The following is a 24846-nucleotide window of genomic DNA, read 5'->3' as shown; positions in this document are numbered from 1 at the left end:
AGATTGAGAGGTCTCACATGCTAAAATCTTGGAACACAAGATATGATTTAGTTCTTCCTGTGATTTTTAAATCCAGAAACAACAAACCCTCTGGTAACCTCCGTCATTCTCTAACACACAAATGTATTTGGGTACAAGCGTTTATGCAAGAATACAATTCTCTCACTGAATAATGACTTTTGAGCATGCCTGAATTCAGTTTGTGGCAGAGACTGTCAAGACCATCTTAATCCTCAAGTTCTTATTTTTTCTGATAGGAAGTTAGTTACTGTGAAGTTTTGTCAACATCTATTTCTTACCCCTGTGAACTGCTATTCCCTGTGCCAGGATGAAAAGTGCTCTATTCTTTCTGCATTTCAGAAAGTGTGTATATTCCCAGGGCTTAACCCAGACTTTATTCCTTCTTTTAAAACAATACCCCATCAGATAAATGTCTTTCCTATGAGGCATCCTGTCAATAAACCTCAAGTGCTAATCTTGTCACCTTTTGGCGACAGTCTCAGGAATGCTTATTAAATACTCAAGGGATTAAATTAAATCTCACCCCCAGACAGGCTTTAAAAGTCTCCAGTAACCCAAGTTCTCAAAAGAAAACTCCTTTCATTGTCAAAATTAAGGTACTGTACTATGAAACTTGCAAGAAAATTATACAATCAAAGAAAATGTTCCAGGCTGTAACAATTTGCCTTCAGAGATATGCATTAAAGTGTAAGAGAATTTAAGAACCTGGAAAAGAGACATTATCTAAGACTTCTTGGTCCCAGCTAATGAAACCATAAAGCCATATATTTAAACTTAGCAGCAACTATTTCCCTCTCTTCTCTCTACTTGAGTTTTAAATAGCTCAGACAATAAGTATTTTGTAACAATGGGGTTTTTTACTCCAAAAGTTCATTTTGCTCTATTCTAAATTTCTATAGGCAGAAGTCTTCAAGATTTGTTTCACATTGAAGCACAGACTATGTCAATTCCAGTGAAGTAAAATCAATAACATCAGTTTAGTTTTATATAAATTTAAAATTGAAACCTAGGAGAGAAAACAGAATTTTTGTATGTATCATTTCATTAAAAAAAAATCTTTGTATTTTAGGAAATTAAATTCTACTAAACAATTTTCCAAATACTGTTACAGTCTACTTTAAACAAGAAAAAGGGATTTCATAAGCAGCATTCATCCAACATGAGCATTATCTATGACTACTTTAAAACTTAGTATTCATTTTCAGACTTCAGCTTCTGCCTTACAGACATAGATAGCAAAAGACAAAAGTAATGTAACTATTGATCAAAACAGAAAAAAACAGGCATAGTTCAAACATAAAACTAAATGGCTACTTACACATAATTTATTTTTATTAGTAAGACTCATGGTAAATGTTCTCACTCATATGGTCATTTTCAGAAACATCTCAGGATGTCCCAGAACATGAAACCAGCTTTAGTAGTGACTCAGCAAAATAGATGTCTACAGACATCCCAACATCTCCTTCTGGTGTCTGTGAATGTGTGCATGCTTGATTTGTAATCAAACAACCAAAAAAATGAAATTACATTACCATGGCTGTAAAAATATAACGGTCTGAATATTAATAGTAGACTTAATATAGAGATATAGTTCTTGGAGAGCACTATTGATTTTTAGCAATTTTCTTTTTACCAAATGGTACAAAGTTATTAACGGTACAGTTATTAAATATCCTATCAGGCACTATATTTGAAAATTAACATGCTCTACAGCAGCTATTTAGAGTTTCAGCCTATGAAGTGAGAGGGGAAATTTTACTTAGAGTCACAATACTACCTAAATGCAATTCTTAGTTTAAGCAGAACTTCCAATAATAAAATGAGCCCACTGAAGGAGAATTTCTGCTTCAACAGTTTGACATTGCAGATTGCCTTTAGGCTTGAAAGAGACTGCCCCAAAATGCTTCCTCAACCAGTGCCAGTAACTTTCACTTGTTCTTCATTTTAAGTAGGTAGATGGACAAGCATTAACTAGGAGTATTCCTTCCAAAGCAAAGTATCACATACTTTAACACTGATAGCAGAAGCACAGCCATGAGGTTCAGCCCCCTGAAGAGCACTAAGAGTTGCTCTTATATAAAAGCAAAAAAAGAGTTGCTTTTATGTGTATCTTACTAAAAATGTCACATTTTCTTACAACAAAGCTCTGCCCTAAGGAGTAAGCAGTGGAAGAATAGAGGAATATTTTAAAATCTAGAAGACATTCTTGCTGTAAACAGTTTAGTCCCATATGTTCACTCTGACTATCCATTTGTTTGATAGTCTATCCAACATATCCACCACTGTATCTTCATAAAGCTGCAAATGCAAAAAATTTATATTAATGAAGACATGAAATTTACATTGATATCAAGCTTCTGAACAGCTGTAACACAGCAATTAAACTTTCCCAGAGTATGGTAAGGAAAGTAAGTCAGTCTGTGGTAGAATTCAAAGGTCTACTCCCATAATGTGCAAGTATTTCCCACATCATTATTTGTTCTGTATGATTCAGTTTGTTAAATGCATCAACTGAGGATTAGAGAAATCTCAGGGAAAAGAGCACAGTACAGAAGCATAAGATATTATTATTATATATTAAAAAATCCAATATTATTTGAACTTTACCTAAAGAGAAAATACATATACCAAATAATTTCAGAGAGAGGAAAAAATTATATAAAAAGAAGAAAAAGAAGCTATGAACTGTTGATCAGTGGGGGACGAGTCATTTATTGGGATATGCAGTAATATTCTCTGGTTAGTACCTATTATATGTGACTTTTAAAATTTGTCTTTATTCCATGATTAGAAACCTCAATCTACTGTCTCATGTACACATCGAAACTGGGAGCATCCTATTGCATCAATAAATAGAACAAATGCAACTAAAATTGGAGATCAAAAGTATAACTATCTTTTCCTATTCTTCTTCCAAAACAAGCATGTATGTTTGTTTTATTGTGCAGTCACTGAAGGAAATAATTCATCCACTTGTACTTACTGTAAGACTCTAGATCCTTCCATAATACAGGATTCAAAGCACAGGTACAGGAAGGATTCAGAGGAATCAACAAGCATTAGGAAAAAAGAGGTGTGTGCTGAGCTTTCATACAGAGAGCAGAAGAAAACTCCCCCAGGGCTGCTTAGGGAAGAGCTCTGCCCTCAAGTCAGCTGATACTTTTACAGGGCCATAAAAGCAGGTCAGTGGGCAAAGCAGCCAAGAGAGGAGAAGGCTGTCACACAGAAAGGAGCTCCTGGACTCGGAGCTTGGCTGCTGTTGCCAGACTCAAGCTGAGAAAGAGCTGGAACTTAACGCTAAAATTAACCTTCCCCAGGAAGCTGGCCAAAAGAAGCCTGGGCTGATAATATCCACTTGTGTATCTGGAAATACTCAGTCTCTGTCTCCTTCTCCTCAGGGGCCAATAAATACTCTGAACAAAACAGCTTGACTCTTGGACTCTTCTAAGCAGGACTTGTGAGACATCCATTGAAAACCTTTTGCTCTCATTATATGTATTTACTGTGATGTAATTCAGAATGCAATAGGTATTTTCCAGATAGTAAATACAGAAATACAAAATAAACTAACACATCATTCCATTTATGACAAGAGGATGCAGACATTCATTCTTAAGCTAATGCTTTTTATAAAGTCTGTCTATATATATGAGGGCCAGATTTTCAAGCTGGGTTGGTTGGGTACCTACATCTCACAATATTTTATGAGTTACAAGCTGATCACTGAAATTTTTTTGAAGTTTAGGCCAATTTGCACACTGAGAGCACCTGACTACTAGTCAAAGTCAACCATGAAAAATACTACCCTTCTGCTGCTTGAAAACATCTGGTGATATTCTACTCATGGCCAGTTTTGTACTATTTGGTGTATATCCCTATAAAAGAGGCTACATTGGCTTACAGCAAAATTTTTAAAGACTATTTTGCATGAAAAACTATTACACTATGTCATATGCCAGTGAGAGAAGTACATCTACTTTAATACACTGTAATGTAAATTCACATGGAGGAAAAAAAGAAAGCTGCTTTGGAATTCTTATATTTTGAATACAGATCATTGAAGTTGAATGTGATTTTCTGGTGTACCTTGTCATTCCTACTATTTATATTTTGAATACAGATCATTGAAGTTGAATGTGATTTTCTGGTGTACCTTGTCATTCCTACTAGGTCTGTATCAACTGGGAAGACTCGGGGGCCTCTGTCCAGATTGAAAAGTTACAGCACATCTCATGTAAAAGTTAACAGATGGTGAGAAGAGAGAGGCATCTGACAAGTTGTACAGACAAGTGTTGGGCAACAGGGAACACTGAAAAGGAAAACTACAAAAGAAATAGAGTAAGAAAAGGCACCTCAAGAGGCTGCAGAAAGAGAGCAGAAGCCAGTTTGACAGTAGCTGGGGAAGTTTTCCAGAGCAATGAACACAGAGAAATCAAAAGGCTGGACAAGAACAGGGAGAAACAAAAGGTGTGTGGTGTGTGCTGTGCTTTAAAATACAGAAATATATAAAGGGAAATAGATGTAATAGAAAAGGAAGAACAACAGAAGCTGGGAAATAGATGACCAGTCTGTTCTGAAAGCAGATTTCGTTTGGATATCCAAAGTATTACAAGAAAAACACTAAAAAGCATATTATCTTACTTTTAATTTAAATTATTTCACTTTATAACATGTTATTAAAATAAATACAGTTATTAAAGAGTAAGATAGTAATTTTATATCCTTAGGAAAATTATTAAGATAGGAAAACAAAGAGACATCCAGAAAAAAAAGATTTCCATTACAGAAAAAAACCATAACCTTAAGTTCTGAATAACAGGCAGAAACCTTACAAACTGCTTCATTTCAAAGTGAAAAGGTTGAGCAGGTTGTGATGTGGAAAGGCTTGAAGCCTGACTTAATCCCTAGAGAAAAAAAAATGTTTTCATTCACTGTAAGAATCTCCTTCAAATCCTGCTTGTGGGCAGTGGAACACACTGTAATACCCTAAGATCCTTTCCAGGACTGCCTATGTTACCCAGCAATGAAAAACCTATGATAATTGAATTTCCTTTCCCATTTGAAGGCTATCCAATCACTTAATAGATGACCTTGTCAATCTGATTTCATGCTACTCATTTTCTAAGATTTACACTGTCCAAAATAATTTATCCTCATTTGTGATATTTATCCCTTCAGAATGTTGAAATAAAACCTAAGCTCTACTGACTTTAGACAGATACCCAAACCCAACAGGCTTTGACCATTCTTCTTGTCTGACACTTTCATATTTCCATCCTTCTTTTGACCACAAGATGTCTGAAATCACACATGGTTTTTCAGGTGGGATGACACAAAAGCCATTTAGAGAGCAGTTATCTTTTGCTCCACTACCCATTATTTCTGCAGACAGAATATTGGCAATTTTCACTACCACATCCCATTTGAAATACTTTTCAAAACTGTATTAATCATTGCCTTCAGCCTCCTGGCATTAACAGTCCAAATTTCTTTTTGGGCTAGTCATCATCTCCTTTTCTTCATCTACATTCAAAAGTGGTTGGGTTTTTTTTCTCTAACTGAAACAATGAAGAATATTTTCTAAATGAAAATGCTGAATAAAGTTATTATGTGATAAAAGTTATTCTCACTCCAAATAAGTCCCTCTCATCTTAACTGCAGTTAACTGCAGTTGTTTTTATTCTTTTTGATCGCTCTTCAATCGACTCCCATAATTTTTTTATTACCTGAAGTATTTTTCACTTATATTCTTCCTCTCTTGTATCACTTTTTTCCTATTCAATCCAGAATTATGATTTATAATAAAATATTTCAAATCTAGAAAGTCACTGCTCCACTGAAATACCATATACTTGATGTTAGCAATCCAGTTAAGGAATCGACACCAAATTTAAACTTTATCATAATTTGCAGTATCCCAGTTTTTCTTGTCTATTTTTCATATTTTAGTTTATGCACATGTGTACTGTAATACTTTAAAAATATCTGTTTTACTTTTACTAACACCACTGTATATTTCTATTGATGGCTTAAGGTTACTCTTTAAATCACCAGCCTAAGTGAAAGAAAAGAATACCTTTATTTCCTTTCCTGGAAAGTTTAAAGAGATATTTAACATGCTTTGTAAGGTTTGAATTTGAAACTCAATACATTTCCCATTTAAACAACTCCTGTAGTTTTGATTCCAATGCAAAGCTATAAAAGATACAAGAGTCTAGACAAAAGCAAAATAAATGCACATTCAAACATCATCACACTGTTCCAAAGGCAAAGGACAGTGTAACTCAGATCACACACAACTCCAAAAACAGCAAATGCCTAATGCCAACATGCTACAACTAATTCTGTCAGAAGATTTGGTCATAATTACATTATAACCATAATTTCATATCTCCTTCTATGAACAGTTTCACAACATCCCTTTCATACAGGACTGTGTGACAATATTAAACATATTTGGCACAAAGACTTCAAGAGTACAGACAGATAATTCACTCAACAGATCATGTGAGTTTTACAGGATTGTTTCAGAGAAATCCCAGAATATTTCATTAATTGAGAAACTTTCAGATATGCACACTGCTCCTAATTTGAAACAATAAATTAATTGCATAGAACTTATATCTGTAAATAACATATATTTTAACATTCCAATTATGGTCCTTTAAAACTGCTCAATCCTATTTAGTCCTTAATTACATATCTCTTTCCACACTCTTACAAATTTTCTTGAGGTTTCCCATATTCTCTATTTTCCAGTTTTCTTGTAAAATATTCTTCTTAATAATATAATACATCACCAACAGAGGAAAAGTATTAAACTTTACACTACTTTATTCTCAAATTAGGCATAAAGGGGCAGAAAGTTGGAAAAGGGAGGAGAGATGCCCCAAAAATTGAAATTAATTTTAGATGATTTTTTTTAATTTGTAATAGCAAAAAAATTTACATTGAAAGTAAAAATAACAGTCCTATTCTCTTACTACTATAAAAAATAGATATAGGAATTTAATACAGCTATGTTTATTTCTACTATAAGAACACCCTGGCCTTCAAATCGCATTTAAAACATTGTAATGGAGAATCCAGTTTCACATGGTATCATTTTATATGAGTTTCCTGAAGTACCAGTGGTAAAAAGCAGGGAAAAACCCCAGAGCAGCAAAGCTAAAATGGTTAGGCAGCAATTAATCAGAAATAATAATATTCTTCCCATTGGAAAGTTTCCCTTTAGCTCCTTGGTTACTGAAACCATCTATATTCATATACAAGAGACAGTGGAATACATTTACATGAAAGGAAAGCTTTTGCAGAAGAATAACAGATCCCTGCCCCCTTACTTAGAGATGTCTTTTCTAAATCATTCTAAATTAACATATGGTCAATGTACATAGGTTTAGACCCATTAAGAGTTGAAGTGTTCAAAAGGTTGATCAGAGAGCTCAGATTCTTGTTACTGTGAGATGTAATTTAATATTCTCTCTATAGCTGCACCAAAGACAATGCACAGATTGAGTTTCACCATTAGTTACTGCAGGCCAGGCAGCGTCTTTAGACATATAAACTATCAAAGCACCACTAAACTTAAACTGAAATGTTAAACACATCAACTTGGATGTCTTTAATCAACATCTGCTGAACAGTTTAGTTTCTCTATAGCAGCAAAGGTAAGACAGCAATGCTTTTATGGAAATGTCTGAATAGGAAGTAATCTGTAATCTGATATGGTTTTGTGTTTAAGATAGTTTGCTTTTGATATGAAAAATGTCTTTTAAGAAGTAAAATGATTGAATTTCCTTTATCTTGTATCACCTCAAACCAGCAGGTTGGTATGTGAAACTCAGCCTCACTCTAATATCATCAACTACACAAAAATAAAGGAAACTTAATAAATTACACCTATCATAGAAACACTTTTCTCTCTGAATCAGTTTTCATTAGGACTTTAATGCCTACAATTTTTTAATCATTTTAGCCATCCTTATCCATTTTGTTTCCCTTATTTTTTTTTTTTATTTACTGTAAAAGCTTTGATGAAAGGATGTATGAAGAACACTCACTGCCCCTTTTGCAATTACAGGATAATACTGAAGATGCATTTGAAGGTAACCTGCTGCTGCAATGTCAGTGACACTGACGTACTGTACCAAAAAATTTCCTTTTTTTTCCTCTGATTTATGTTTCTTTGCAGGACAATGAGAAGTTTCAGCAGCTGTCAGATACAGCTCTCTCCCACTGAGCTTCATGTTCACTCTGTGAGCCATGTACCCCTCTGCATGGCGGGGTTTGACACTGGATAAAACCCTCACAAGAGGGGTGAGTGAGGAGCTTGAAGTTAAGAACAAGGACTGGGAAGTCCTTTAGAGATGAGGAATATATCAATGTATTACAGGTTGTATCAATATATTACACAGATTGACTATCTCTTTACTTCTGCAAGCAAAAGAATTATTACCAATCAATTTTTGTCAGGCTTTCTCTTCAAGAACACGCACATAATTTTGATTGTAAAATTCTCCAAAAAACTTGAGCAACACTTAGCAATGAAGCTACAATAGTCTGACAACAACTCCATTTTCAGTGTCTCCCATTCAGATGGCAGATACTCCTGACAGTTTGGACTGAATGATGCTACAAGTTCAATGCTACAGAACAGAGACAGAAAAGAGCTACCTGTCCATGGATGTATCTTCTTCCCCCTACCTCTCCCAAGGAGGGGATTTATAAGGATTCATGGAAAGTGTTGCAAGCCAAAAATTTCAAGACAGAGGATGAATTACATTACATTATATTTCATAAATGGACAATGCATAGAAATCAGTAACAGTTAAAGTGAGCAAACAATGAGAACTGATGAACACAAAATGTCATGGAAGAAATTATTGTAAATCTAATTATTGTAATTCTAACACAACAAGAGAAGCTCCCAAGGACAATTTACAGGGGTGACCTCTTTTGCAACTAAATTAACAAACTCCTGTTTTCTATTACTATACTCTAATTCTATACTTTGAAGTTCTTCCCATTTGATCAGCTGTCTACTATCCTCCCAACATTCAAAGAATCTCAAAAGATATGGATTTATATTAGACAAACATTCAAATCAAACTATTTATGGTTCCCATGACAGCCACAACAAAATCTCAGACTTAACCATGAATGAAGAATTTCGGATAGGACAGAACAGATACTTCACTCAAATTTAAATTGTGCTTTAACACCTACCCAATCCTGTCTGTCAACAAGCTTTAAGATGAAAAGTTGACAGATTCCTGTGGGCTTTTAGCAGCTCCTCCCTCAAGATCAGCAGAAGGCTCTGTAGAGAGGAACATGCAGAGGTTCCCATGGTGTACAGTCACTTTGGCATGGGGTCAAGCACAGAGCAATAAAAGACTCTGTGCCTTTCTGGGGACATTAATGCAGATTTCTGCTGTCAAATTAAGGTATCTCTTCAGCAATAAATACAGTGGGCCTGATTTTTCTCCCTGATAAGTAAGGGGGGTTCCTGGAATAAGTGCCTTTAGAAAATTTACTGCAGATTTATTCTTAAGTGAACGGTAAATAAGCCAAATATTTCTGTCATATATGAAAGATTACACAATGTTATGCCATTTTTATTTTTTACTTCCCAAGAATTGCTTTACTCCCTCCTCTTTGTTTCACTTTGATCTTAGCACTGTGCCTGGCTGGGCGTTAAAAATTAAAGTCAGGTGTGTTAGAAGGAAGTGAATTAGATTCAGATTCCATTCTAAAGTTGGACTCACTCTACTCGTATTCAAGCATACCACTGTGGATTCTCCCACCAAGAAATACATACTGCTTGGCAACAAGAAAATTATCAAAGCAATCTGACCAAATTGGCACCACTAGCTCCAGCCACATCTGGTAACAATAATAAGAAGGGAGAAGCATGAAGATAACAATTCTCATTTATTGTTACCATTAAACTTATCTGCATGCATACTCCTGAGTCTTTGAACTTCATGATTTCATAAAGCCAGTAACAGCTCCACTCAAAGGTGAAGGGTGATCTTTCTCCAAATGTGATTAAATACTCAGTTTACTGAGGTATTAGTGTCTCTAGTCTCAGAGGACTCAGTCAGGGGAACAGCAATGGAATACCACCAGCAAAGCACAAGTGCCAACGTCAAGGAGCTCCAACAATGTGGAAATTAGGGTGGTTGATTCTATGCCAACAGAAAAGTAGATTTTTTATATACTACAAAAACGCTAAAACCCAACTGCTAATGCATAACCCTGCTTTTTATACTTAGTAGGAAATGTTTCTTTTTCACTCACAGATATAACAAACTTGGATATACACTAGCTAAAGCTGCAGATCAAGTGTAACTGCCTACCCCAGCAAGTAGGTGAACAAGGGCAGTGGGATCTATTTATTTCAGGATTAGGCAAGGATGGTTTATCCTGATTAATGCTATTCAGTCACTATATTGTTGAATATTTCACGCATTAGACTATAAAAATAAATCTCAGATGAAATCATACATAAAATGTATCATTTCTGAATCAGTTCAGATATAAAACTGTCTTCTCATAATACTGCATATAATTAACAAGCTGATTCATTTATTTTCCTAAGGAACATTTCATAAAATTATGATTTGAGATGAGCCTATCCCTGTGAATCCCCCACATCAATGTCTGAGTCAGTCACTGAAGGTGAGAAGCCACCCAAGCTCCTTCTTCCCTGCCATAAATCACTCACCTGGAGCACGGACCTTGAAAGCTTCCAAGAAAAACATCAGCATGTAATAAGACATACAAGCCTTTTGGGCTTGTGCAATACTTTGTTCCACTCACTGCTTCTTGGGGGATCTGATTTTGTGTCATTTCAATGAGTTGTCAAAGATTCAGTGCTCAACCGCTGGCAGGTACAAAACCAGGTGAGTCTGTCATGTTGAGACAGTGGGGAAATAGCCAGGCTGCCACTCAAAGATGCAGTTCCAAGAGCAGGGAATTACATGAATACAGCCTCAGTCAGCAGCTAAAACTTCTAAGTGAGTCATGACAGCAGGATACCTCCATGTAAAATTATTCTGTTACACTTATAAAACTTTCCCTTATAATTTTTAATTCAAATTAGTAGACTTTACTACATTTTTTTGGAGAAAAATTTCATTTCTTCCAAGAAAAATACTTTTCTCCTAAACAATTCTGATTTTCCCCGATTCTTTTTCAGATATATAGGTAGCCATTTATTTCCCTAAATAATTCTTTTATGGTCTACTGAACCTCCAAGATATGACAACTTCCCCTTCCCTTTTGCCCAGTCACACTATACATAACTGAGCTCTTTCACACTTCAAAAGAAATTTCCCCCAACTCTATTAAATAGAAAATATTACTCTTCACACAGCTTAAAATTCCCAGCATGTGAGTTGGCTGTTTTCTCAGCATGAATAAAACTTAATATCATATTTAAAGGTAACTTTGTTAATTAGTATTGACATTTCAGAGCTGAAGGGCAGCTTCCTTCCCCCCCAGCAGCACCAGTGTCACATCAGCAGTGTGAAACCCTTATGTAAGTGCCTCATTAGGCTCAGTCCCACTTTGCAGATGACACACTGTGTGTGGGAGCACTTGTGTATGCTATGAGCAACCTGAGGGTTCAACAGTCCCATTCTCTTCATCATCTGAGGAATCCTCTCCAAACCACATAGCATAACTTGATCTACAATAACTTATTATTGTAGTGTAGACAATTGTAGTCAGTATTTCTTCTTGAGAGTCTTAAGACATACTTAAAACTTACAATACACCTGATACTCAAAAATTACCATGTTTACAGAACTGGCGTCGCATAAAAGTTTTTAAATTTCCTAACTCGTGAAACTCTACTTGAGGAATTTGTGATTTTCTCCTACAGAGCTAAGTGCTCATTTTCAAACAGGCCAGTAAGCAGAAGTGTGTAATGCATCTCTTCTCCTTGTAAAGTGTAGGCTTGAAAAAGAACAGCAGCAGCAAGCAGGTCATGGAGCACAGAGGAGGGGAGGACAACAAAATTCTGGACTTCTAGCCTCAGTGGGTCTCAAATTCATTGGAAAGGACAATCCATTCAGGGAAAGGCTGGACAAGTTTATAATGATCCTGAAATTCAATGTGCAAGGACCTAGACTCATAACTATGGTTTTAGACTGGATGAAAATTCAGGCTGGCTTTACTAAGTGAATGTACATTGGGTCACATATTTCTAATGATCTTTTATAAACTGTAAAAACAGTACCATAATGTGTTACAAAGAATGGGAAATTAAGCTAAAGAAAAATGAAAATGATCCCTGCTTCTGATGTTAATGACATTGTTCTCAGTGTCTGCGCACACTTTGAGAGCATCCCAGCAGCTGCTCTGGTTAGGCTTAAGGGGGATTTGTGGTTACCTAACAGTCCAAAAGTTGCATTTGATTGTACAGAATCCTCAAAGACACATTTTTCTGATAATGTATTTGGATCAGTAACACCACCACCCTGGATGAACAATTGACTATACTTGTTTCAATTTCACTTTCAGACTGTTCTGAAAAAATACCATGATTTGGCAAAGCTACAAGCCTTAGCAGCCAGCAAAGTACAATTTCCTAATACTCAGTACACTGAACACTGTACTCTTAAAATGAACATGTACCATTAAAGATTCAATTCTTAAATAATACCAAAGTTAATAGTCACCATAGCAGTTTTGTAACATCAAAATTTTTATGCCACACCAGAAAGACTTCCTAATTATATTTTTTCAACACCTAATTCTATGGGGAGAAGATTGCTCTATTTTGCAGAACAACTCATTCAGAATTTATCATCTGACTCCAGAATTACAATAGATCTCTGATCTGTGATTGCAAAACATCAGCTCACACAACAGCCTATTTACAGTGTTCTGATAGAATTTGACACAGTCAATAAAAAATGTCCTTTGTCATGCCCTGACCCCTTCCTGGGAATATGAAAACACACTCCCAGCTGATTCAACCATGGGAAAAAAAAATTACAAAGGCATCTTCTATCAGCAACACGCTTGCTCCTTCTACTTGTAGCCTGCACCAAGCAATAATACTGGTGCAAATTTCTCAGCCCAAGAGTAGGACTCCTTTGTTTACACTAATCACTCCTAACCTGACCACATGTACATTTTCTTTTTTTAAGAAGACAGCCAACAGCAATTCATCCAGTTAATTGTGCTATACAATTTAACACAAAATGGACAATATCACCTAAAGTGCATAGTCCAGCCATTACAGGTACAGATTGCAATTATTACATGAGAACTAAGACTTTATGACATTTCCTACAAATGCTAATTAGCTGGTAGGTTAAGGCCCTTAGTCATGTAGCACTTCATCAATCACAAAGATTAAACTATTAAATATGGAAACTGTAACATTTTACATGAAAAGTTATGTAGCAAGTCAAGGCAGAGTATTATACTAGTCCCCTTTAGCTGGTGTTCTTTTATGATAGTCCCCAGAAAAGAATTTCCACAAGCTGTTGTCCTAATATGATCCAGGTCTACATCCTGCACACTGCTCTTGTCTCAACAGCTACTGTTTTCATCACTGAGACTCCTACTTCAGAGTATAGAACTGGAGTTTTTTCAAGTATCTGTAGATTCCTAGAGGATAAACACTCCATTTCTACCTACTGGAGAAAAGGTGAAATGTGGGAGCAGAGGGACGTCATCCAGCTCAGCACTTTTGCCCCCCAGCCTACAGCTCAGCCACATTCATAGAACTGGAACGTTCTGGTAAGAAATACATAAAGATTTCTGAGGTCTGCCCCTCTGCATGCTAAACTGACAGATATGAGGTGTAAGACTAGCTTTGCCAGGTTAAACAAGGCTATTAAAACAGCATACCCAGCTTTACTGGCACTAAAATGGAACAGTGGTGCCAAAGGTTCTAAAAGAAAGAAATATTAAGTAATATTGCACCTCTGACATTGACATAAGTTTATTATTACTCCATGCCAATCTACCTTGATCCAAATCCTCTAAACACAAGCTGCTCCAGTGCTGGGCCTCCCTTAAGCCTGCAAATTATACTGAATAGTGCAGCAGTTTTTCAATTTGGTCAAAAAATTACACCCAAATCTCCACACAGAAGGACAATGCACCATCAGATCCTTATCTAGCCCATCAAATTTTCTGCATCTTGTTACCCTGTGTTAATTTCAATGGCTTCCCATGGGCCTCACCACAGCTGTTTTGGGTTTGATTCTTCCCCACCTTTGGTAGGGAGCACTCAACAGAAACTGTCCTTCCCTCCTAGTGTGACAGCTATCCAGAAAAGGGAAGGAACTGCTCTACTTTCCAAAGAGAGTTTTTCAGTGTTTGGTTTTATCTCCTTTGTAATTTTTTTTTCCATCCAGCAGATAATTCATATAAGAGAGGGAATACAGATTAGAAATCGCACATTTCCAAGTTACATATTCCTTCCTACTCACTTGCAGGTTATTACTGACAGAAATATTTTTAGGCACTATACACAAATTCTTCCTTCTTCAGTTACTTGAATACAACCATTAAAACAAATGTTATTTTAGGCTGAGTGAGGTACTTCAGGCTGAGTGCAGAGAGATGTGGCCATCTATCTTGCATCAACAACTGAAGGCAGGAACACAACTGGTTATTCACAAGTCTCGTATCAAAAGAAAACAAAAATACAAGGGAAAAAAATTTGGTCCTGAGTAGAAAGAAGAAAAAGGAGGCAAGCATTAAAGTATTGCAGTCAGAATCTGATGTCCAAACAGAACCACAGAAGACCTAGAAGCACTTCCTTCATTTTCAGAGGGGCTTTCAGGAGAGCGAGCAGAACCAGAGCAGTCCTGGATGAGGGAGGATTTGTAAACACAGGGCAATCCACTGTGAGGCCCAGCCATTGTTCCACCTCCTGAATATCATTGAAATGGCCCATACTGCTTTCCCCTCCTTGAATTCCCCACATGTATGTGCACAATGAGAACAAGTTTCTAAATGATCAACACAGACATGTCTGGCTGCCATCCCAAAGTGAAATCAATACTGGAAGATGTGACCAAAAGTTCACCCAATGAGCAAAAAACTGGAGGCAAACAAAAGTCATGTGCAATCCAGAAAGGAGTAAAACATGAAATTATCATTAGATTAAAATAAAGGATAAAATAAGTGTAATTAGGATAGATTAAATACTTTTCTATCTTAGTTATGCTTGCAATTAGAAAGGCATATTGTCAAAACTGGAAAGAAAACAGGTATATTTGACAATTTTTTCCTAAAGCACAGCATCCAATACTACACTCTGAAAATCCCTGAAAAGGGTCTGTTCAAAAATACTGCAATAACAAATATTGTAGTACTAGGAATTAGTACTATACACAGTCCAACATACTTCTGAACTAACACATGACCAATCTGCCTGTGCTGCAAAAGAAGCTGTGCTCCCTTTGCCAGAACACATGGACTGTCCAAGGTATGAATGCCCTGGGACACAACTTCATCTGCTGAGGGTAAAGATACCTAGAACTGAAAGGCTCTAGTGCCAGGAAAGCTTCCTGAGAAAAAAAAAATAGACCCAGAACACCTTCCCTTCTGCATGCAAGTATTGTGACCCAGAGATGAGACTTCATCTGCTGCCAACGACACTGGAATGCTCAAAGACCCTAAACAAGAGAAGTCATGATCTAACAAGCACTGCCAAAATGAAGCTGCACACTTGTCTTAACCAGACAAGGAGATTGTTTGGTTTTTTAGGTTTTTTTTTCCAAGTGAATGTAAAAGCCTGAGTTTGCATTGGTGACATACAGCATTTTCTACTTCAGAATTGCACACCAGGCACATGAAAAGTAAACCCTGAAAGCATCATTTAAAGCATCATGCTCTAGATTTACTCAAATGAGGGGTGAGCAGAGCAGGACAATATTTCAATCAAATTTCTCTTTAGTCAAATGATCTGTGAGTGAATATTGGAAGAGAAACACAAGCAAAATAAAGATCCAAATCTGAAAATGTGACCTAAGGGTAATTTTAAAAATCTATTTTCCTAATACAACATTCTTCTCCTATAACTATAATAATGGTATTATGACAATCTGGCATTAATATTTTTCAGCATCTACACATTAGAAGAATGTGGTTATAAAAAATGTTTCAGAGAAGCAAATCTACACGTAACTTTTGTGCTGTAAATGTAATTCTTTTTGCTTTTTTTAAAAATAATCGTCAAAATTCGTCCTTCTCTAAGTGAACCCAGTATTCAGCCTACAGCAGAAAAACTAAACTTCACAAGTCCCCTAATGAAAGGAAATAAAAACTTTCAAGACAGAAAATGCTACTGAAGTGCTACTTCCAGTTTTAAAATATCAGTTCAGTACTAGCTCCAATTTTCCACCCAGCTGTTAGCAGGATTTATCTCTTTGCATACTAGAGCTCATGAGGCCATGGCATATTTTATTCCATGATCTCATGAGGAGAGAAAGAGCAGATTGAGAATGATTATGTCCATTAAGAAGCAAGTGCAAAAGATGCAAGACCATCTGCACACCCTAATAAAATGGCCATGATTTCTTAAAAACAGCAAAATTGTTTTTTCTGCAGATTTCTGAGGACAAAGCCATGACAGATAGTGCTGATAGCTCTGTGATAGTTACTCATTACAAAATTTTCATCACTGAATACACATTCCTCTTACTGAACCATTTCCTCAAGACGTAAGTACAAGAGAAATTGTAAATTGTTGGTTTGTTCAGGGGTTTGGGGTTTTTTTTAGAATGCAAACAATAAGAAAACATGCATTCTATTCTTCAGAATGCTCAAGAAATGTCCAAAACTAATTGGCATTCAGCATAAAAGCCCTGAAGCTTGCTTTCTTTTACATGATCAGCACTGCTAACAAGGCAAATATTCAGAAATAGGATTAAAGTAGATGAGTACTTATATTCCAGTTTTGATAGGCCTTACATCCCAGTAAAAAAAAAGCAGCCCTCTCAGCTTCTGGAAAATAAGAACTTGGCTTTTTTAATTTGGTACTTAAGCAACTGCAGACAGAAGCACAACTAGACCATGTGAACCCTGCATGAATCCTGGAGGAAAACCGCAGTAACATGAACTACCTACATAATAATTAAGGAGGAGTAGACATTCTTTGAGTGGCTGTAAATGGAGGGGAGAAGAGTAAAATACAGATGATGCCAGAAACTTTTTCTTCATTTCTCTGTATGGTCCCAAGTGCATCTCTATATGGTAAAAAGTGACACACAGGACACAAACTGTACACACCTGGTAGCATAAATATTTTGGTGAGTGTGAGAAAAAGGATATGGAAATGAACACTCTACTGCTGTCTGCAGAGCCCTTGTAGAGCTGCCTCTACAGGAAATTCCCTCCCCACTCCCCCAAGTGAAAGCTATAATGGATTGAATCCCATGTCCAAAGAGAGCAAATGCAGTTAAATTTGTGGAAAATTAGAAACAAGATAATTTGGCTGCTTGGAGAGAGCCTCCCTTCTTAATGTCTTTAGACCATAAGGAAAGCAGATAATTGATTTAATTAACTTTCCTTCTCCACTCCCCTCCTCTCTGCCCAGAAAAGAAAGTCCTTCAGGCTAAAAACACAGTATCCCAATCCTTCAGCAGGCCCACACTTTTTATTTAGATTATTTGGAAAGAGTAGTAACCAGTATTCATAAGGATACTGGAATCCCTTATGTTGAGGGATAAGAAGTTTTATCAAGAGTTTTAGTACTTTCCTTTAACTCCAATCATTTTGTGACAACTGCAGCATCCAACATTTTTCTTCTATAATATGTATTATTTGATACTATAAAAATGCACCCACAGATAAAAGCAAGACATTGTCTATTAGAAAATTTTACTATTACAGACTCTCTGCATCTTTTCTAATATATTAACAGCAATGCACTTTAAGAAACAGGAGCATTTCCTTTAAACGTACCTCAAAAGTTGTACAACATATCCTTTCATCAGTGATCTTACCTTTTTCTGAAGGACATTAATTTTTCTTTCTTTTACTTCCAACATGTCTTTCATATCTCGAATTTCTCCAGCAAGGGTTCCCTTCTCTTCTGTGAGGTCTTGAAGTTGTTTTGTTTTTTTATTCAGAAAGGTTTCTTTTTCTTCTAACCGTAACCGCAAGGCATCAACCTACAGTAAATAAATCAAACATATTTAGGGTTCAATAAAAATCATTAAAATATTTTTTTCTAATACTCTTTTATTCACACTTAAGAAATGTTTTATTTCTCTTCTATGTAATTTTCCAAACTGAACTCTAAGACATTGTTTTACTTGTTACACTTTTCTCCAGTGTTTATTTCAAAAGTCTCTTACCAAATGGATCTGACTTCTTCACTGCAATAATCACAAATCCTCATAAACAAAATAAGGGATATTCAAGGATTTTCCTAAGCAAAACAAAAAGCATCACTGGTGAGGTTTTTTTCTGAAATACTAAAAAGAAGAAAAAACAAAACCCAAAAGTGGCAGGAAGATGGTAGAGGCACAACCAACACCAAAGAAGGCTTCGAGCATCTGCAGCTCTCTCTTGTTCCTCAGCCCAGCCTTTTATCCCCTCCTGTTGATGCCCTGCACCTGTGTGCCCTCTGCTCCCTTTGGTGGTTGGGCAGTGCCCTGGGCACTCCCTGGCTCACTGCTGCCAGTGCTGCTCACAGCTGTGCCCACTGGGGATGATGAGGCTCAGCCACAGCCCCTCTCCCAATTACCCCAAACCATGTATCTACAACACAAAGGAATTCCAACAGCCCAGAATGTGTAAGAACCCTTGATTTTCTCATTTCTTGCTGTGCAAATATTCAAGTGCGCAAATTTGTTATTCTCTTGATGCAATTCAAACAGTAATAAAATAGCAGAGATCTCAATTCTCAATCTCAATTCATTAAAGAAAGAGAATATATTTGGCTTTAACCATCATTTCTACAAGAATCACACTGGACATGTATTGGTGCCTTCAGCAACACTTCCACTGCTTATATATTCTGGTTCAGAAAAGCAGCTACAAATGAATTGCTGAGCAGCTCTCAGCATAAAATACTGGGGGGTGGGGAATATTTGGGAGAAAAGAACAGATTTCATCATACATTAAGTTTTTGAAAACCAAGACATTGTTTCACTGTGAGTTTCATATTATTGAAAGCTGATTTGAAAATAAAATAATACAAGAAAACGCATACCCACGAAATTCAGTCAGTGCTAATAAACATCATGGAAAGTAGAGAGCTAAGATAAAGGGAGTGCTATAATTTATTGTTACAGAGACAGGTTTCCTTGAGCAGAGGCTTTTTCTGCACCTCTGAACCATGAGGTGTTCACATTAAGTGGACTCACAGGCTTTCTTTGGCTGCAAGGCTCACCACTGAGAAGTCAAGCTTTGGATTGAAAATGTATGATGTGGCAATTTAGAATAATTCTCCATCTACAAGACAACTGCAGGCAGTCAGGCAAGTGAGAAATATTTGATTCACTAATCCAAATTTCAAGCATACAAATTTTAGAAAATAAAGAACAAGAGTTTAAAGTTTGTATTTCCTAGAAATGCATAAGGTTAATTCCTAAAAAAAAACTAGATGGAAGAAACTGAAAGGGCATAAATGGAGGCTTAGCATTTTTTAGTTCTGCAGATGGAACAGTCAGAAAGGGTCTCCTCTATTAAGCAATTTGTTCTTTAGTTAATCAGAATATTATCAAAGTGCAAAACAATCATCAAATCTGTATTTATGTATATTCTGAGTTTTGTAACACTAAATTTATTCAAAGCAAAAGTATTTTCAATGCCACTTTAAAACTTGTTTTGGGACCAATTTAGATGATCTATTGGATCTCAAAATGCATGTTCTTCCTGCTTTTAAAATGGCTCATTACCTTTCTATACACTGGAAAAAAGATTTATATTCCACTAGATTTATTTTATTTTTAAGACTTTTTTTACAATATTACAGTAACAGGATCTCTCAGTTTGTAAGCAGCATGCAGTAAAGGATTCAAAGATGACTTTTTCAATTAGAAAACAAGAAATAATAGTAGCAGCGAGCTTTCAGACCTCTTTTTATAAACATAAAAGACCTCATCTGAATCTCATTACCACATCTTCTTTATACTTAATCACTTCTTTGCTTCACGGCTGAAAGCAATCCCTGAAGTCAAATCACAGAAATCTCTGCTGGGCCTTCCAGCTGTAGCTGAGGAGCTCGTCAGGACCTTGGAGCAGCTCTGCAAAAGCAGCTCTCCCCATCAGCCACTGCCAGGCTCATTTCCCAGCTGCCACCAGGCAGGAGCCCAAAGCTTCGAGTCAAGGGAGCTGGAGGTGATTGGATCCCCAGCCAAACAAAGCTCTGACACCATTCCCCCATGGCTGGGATAACTCAGCAGCTTCCACAGGTCTGATGCAGCTCGTCCTGCTTGGCTGAACCCAGCAGTGTCTCAGTCAATAATCCTTTATGCTCTGCCCATCCAGTCCCAGCACCAAGGGCCAAGGAGACAGTTCTCAGTCTTCTTCAGAAATTTCTTCCTACAGACCCTGTGAGCATGGCTCTCTAAATTCAATTGAGGAATGGGGGGGATTTTAGGCAATAAAACTTGGGAGCACAAGGAGGGTGCAGAGGATGAGCAAATGGCTCTGAATGCCCAGTGACAACCTGTTTGGGAAACAGGAGCAGAGCTCGTGTTCACTCCAGCTTCTCAGACTCAAATCCTCCTTCAGTCTTTAAAACACAACCAAAGTGCAGCTTCACTTGCACTGAGAAACAGCCAGAGTCTCAATCCTTTCAACCCATATTCACACAAGGACAGTGCAAGAGTTGGGAAGGAAAGAGCACAGTATGTCCACCACAGCCTTAGGTGGAAGAAAAAAAAATCTGCCAAATACATATCTGGTTTCTTACATCTTCTCATCTTGAGGCTGATACAGCAGAGAACTTTAATTCAAAAATCCACCTGCACAATGAAGTATGTTGATGGAGTAAGTCTATCATCCCCAAACTAACCTTCACAGCAAGGAGCCCTTCTGAAAGCGGAGGCAGAACCCTGAGCAGTGCCAGCCTGGGAGAGGGAACAGACAACTCATACTGTGGGTGGTCTTGGGGGTGCAGATTGATTTTCTATTCACAGGAGTGCCAAGTAGAGGTTTAGGAGAACATCAGTTATGTCAGTCATTTTCTCCTTCTCTAAAGTTTTCTTTCTGCCTGTAGCAACCACAAACCAAGACTTTTACATTTCTCCCAATAGGAAACAAAACTACCTCAGCCTGAACTGCAGGCGACCTTTCCCTATCTGCTCAGCACTAAGTGTGTATGACATCATCTCATAAGTCAAATAAGAACCTCCAGATGGCAGAAAACCAAAATGCTCTTAAGTCAGGTCCTCATCTTGTGGACAACCAGAAGCAAAATATACTACTTCATTTTTGGCCAGGGCGAATTTTCCAATGTAAGAAATTGTCTCTTCCCTGAAAATGGTACTGTGAAATCACATCTCCCAAAATTAACACAACAATGAAGTACTCTAGAGGGAGCATGCCAGCACACCATGAGCAATGTCTGCCATTTTGTTACTGCCTCTTTTCCACCTAAAGCATTTAAAATATGATTTGAAAGGAAATTACATTCAGGTCATTTTACAGCAATAGATATACATATAGGTATATACATATACATATATATATGAAAATATAAGGATTTCTTGTACACAAAATCTCTCTCTTTGGCTTTTCACTCAACACTATCTCATTTTAAGAGTCCTTCACTTATTTCTTCCAATCTCTTGCAGTATATTTACTGCTAGTAAATATAAACTTCAGACTGCTAGTAAAACTTGGCAGTCTGAAGAACACCATAATTTTCAAGAAAAATAAAGCAAAACCAGATCTGATAGCTAACACATTAAGTATTTCAAAGACCCCTCTCCAAGTAAATTGCTTTTTAATTTTGTCTAACTTCTTTTTCCTCAGCAGCTACTTATTTCTACTATTTAGTATAATAAACTCTGTCCCTTGCTCTGGAAACATACTACACACTGTAAAAACTTTAGAATTGGGTTATACTTTTGGAAAAAAAGAGTTCATGTAAGTGGCAAAAATTGCCAAATTCAAAGTCAAACTTTATTAATCTTCATGTCATCACCTGCCACTCATGACCAGCTTCAGTAGTGATGTCTATTCCTTGAAGTTCCTTTCTGTTAACTGTTTAACTTAGATGCCATATTACATATCTCATTTATGAAAGTGGTTTAGTGCTAAGGAGCTCCACGGGGAAGTAAAACATGAAGCAGCACTACTGTGTTTCACTGTGAAGAATTATTTACTTTACCATCATAAATGAACACATTTAAAGCAAATGTTTGACTGTATTTTTTTTAAACTAAACCTGAAGGTCCTGCTGAAGTCCTAAGTGTGCTGTAGTACCACAGCTGGGGTAATGAGAAAAAACTGCAACCCAGTGTTAATCCCTTCCTGAGCCAGCCCTGTTCCTGCACACATTGCAGCCAAAATTCACCTCTGCCCAAGAGTCCTGCTCCTTCCCTTCTGCACCATCATTCTCCCCCTTTGTCATCATCATCACATCAGGCTCCACAGCCCTGTAGACATTTTCTGGGCTATTATTTGCTCTTTTAGTATATTATGCAGCCATCTTTTGAGGAAAACCTTCAGTTAATTAAAAAAAAAAATTCTATTAAAGATCTTAGTTCCTGTGTTTATGCACCCATATATATCTTGGGGAAGTTCTAAGCTGTTACTATGAAAACCAATTTAAACCTAGAATAAAAGAGCTGTCACTCTGACTTTCCATACAGAACTACTGAATTATTAGTACAGACAGCATATTCTCACATGGGTCCTTTTGGAAATATGAGAACTGAACTACAAGTATAGAAAGGATATCATGTGTCCCAATTGTACCCTCCAGAGCCATTTTAAAAAAGCCCAAAAAAAACCCTATTCTAAAATAAGAAAACATAACAAAAACTACCTCTTCATCATATTTGTCCCTCATTTTTTAGTCTGATGTGATAAAGATTACCTTTTTCAAAGCAACAGCTGTACCTGGAAAGCCATACATTCATTTCTATCAAAAACATCTAATGTATGTAAAATTCAAGGCAGAAAAGGCAGAACATTTTGAAGTTGCAGACACCTGAATTTTGTACAGTTAATATCCTTTACACTGTGTTCCAAATTGAAACTCTAGGGAGCTTGCTAGCTTTTTCACTTCACAGAAGAAAATTCCACTTTCAGGCATTATCTCAAACAACATTCTCACCCCTCTAATGCTCTAAGTTGCTCTAGTTCACATTTTAATTCAGCTGATAGTTTATATGCTTTATATTCTTTAAAGTATAATCTAGTTTACTGTTTATTTCTACAACTTCAGTATTTAAGAACTGACCCAAGGGAAGGACTTTGTAGTCCAGGGAAACAGTGAGCAACAGGGGATGTTTTGCTAACACAGGCCAGTGTTGGCTGCTCCCATCAGGAGAACAAACTCCTGCCATTTCCCTGACAGAATCCCTGTCAAAAGCTCCTTCAGTACAAGGGCAGGAGAAGCACCCAGTGCTGGAACACCTCAAAATCACTGTACTCAATCCTTGAAGATGACACCAATAATTTTCATAAACTCCCCAGCCTCCATCCTCAACAGCTTTGGCAGCTCTACTAATTAATCTTTATTTTTCTTATATTCATCTTATCCACCAGTCCAGATTATGCTGCTTTTTAAAAGAGAAAATTGTTTAACTGATGGGTCAAACTACACCAGGAAAGGTTTCAGCTGAACCAGAGATTGTAAGCAACATATTAATGGTTCCTTCAGGCAGTAGGAAGCTTGTCCTTGTGGAACATCATATGCCACAAGGAATTCTGACCCATGCACCTTATCAATAAGGCCAACTGCCTGCCAGCTGGTTTATTCTAATTTATATCTTGCTTATTCTTACCACTAAAATTAAGTGCTTTAAAGCAACTAGTCCAAAGTTCAGAATTTAATATTCAGTTTAGTTCCAGCAAATTTTGGAAAACACATGGGAACTCTAACTCATGTGCTAATTCTTACAGTTTTTGTTAATAAAACTTCCAGCACTAACCTTACCTCATTGAATTTACCTCACTGATTTTTATGCTCACTATAAAACTATAGCTATCATAATACCTTTGAATTACTGCAAAAAGAAGTCAGTCATTCCAGATTCAATGCTATTTAGCAACATAATGATAGTTATAAATTCAAAATACTTAAAATCAATTTACAAAACTACCAATCTTGGAAGCTTTTAACTTTCAAAATTTCTGTCTTCAGTAACATTCAAATTTTATTGTACTGTAACAGGTTAATAGAAAGTTAATAAGAAAGTCATGGTGTTCTTTTTTAAAGTCAAGCCAATGTATTTAACTGCTTCCTGAAAAAAAAAAATGTGTAGAATTCCATGAAAGAATCACCAGTAAATATCCATTAATTTGAAATATGGTAAAAATAGAGTTTTTACATGAACTGGTTTTCTGTTTAACTTTCTTTACTAGTAGGATTCAGTAATTAAAAATAGTTGACATAGCAATGAATACGTGATTTTCAAAAAGTACATTTATGTTTGTAACCTGCTCAGAATAAAGGAGGTGCCTGTAGGTAAAACCCCTCTCCAGCTGAGGTAGAGAGGCTGTGCTGTGGCTTCTAGGGATGGGCTGTGTCCTCATCCTCTCTCACAATTTCACATCTTTTGAGTGACACATCTCACAGAGGAGAATCTCATGATTCACCCTGTTCTGAAACTGGAGCACCTGGTTGTGTCAGCTACTGGAATATCAGATATTCCTACA

General features: G+C 36.6%; 1 protein-coding gene across 1 annotated transcript in view; it reads right to left on the bottom strand.

Moving 5' to 3' along the window:
- ERC2 (ELKS/RAB6-interacting/CAST family member 2) overlaps positions 1-24846 on the bottom strand; it is a 353494-nt gene that overhangs the window by 211045 nt on the left and 117603 nt on the right. Inside the window, exon 9 of the mRNA XM_059480170.1 lies at positions 18006-18173. Coding sequence (XP_059336153.1) covers positions 18006-18173 — 168 coding nt within the window. The remainder of the gene's footprint in view (positions 1-18005; positions 18174-24846) is intronic.

This window comes from Ammospiza nelsoni, chromosome 11 (assembly GCF_027579445.1).
Source record: "Ammospiza nelsoni isolate bAmmNel1 chromosome 11, bAmmNel1.pri, whole genome shotgun sequence".
NCBI classification, from domain to species: Eukaryota; Metazoa; Chordata; class Aves; order Passeriformes; family Passerellidae; genus Ammospiza; species Ammospiza nelsoni.
Note: the sequence above shows the minus strand (reverse complement) of the source record. Positions and strands in the feature narration are given on the sequence as shown.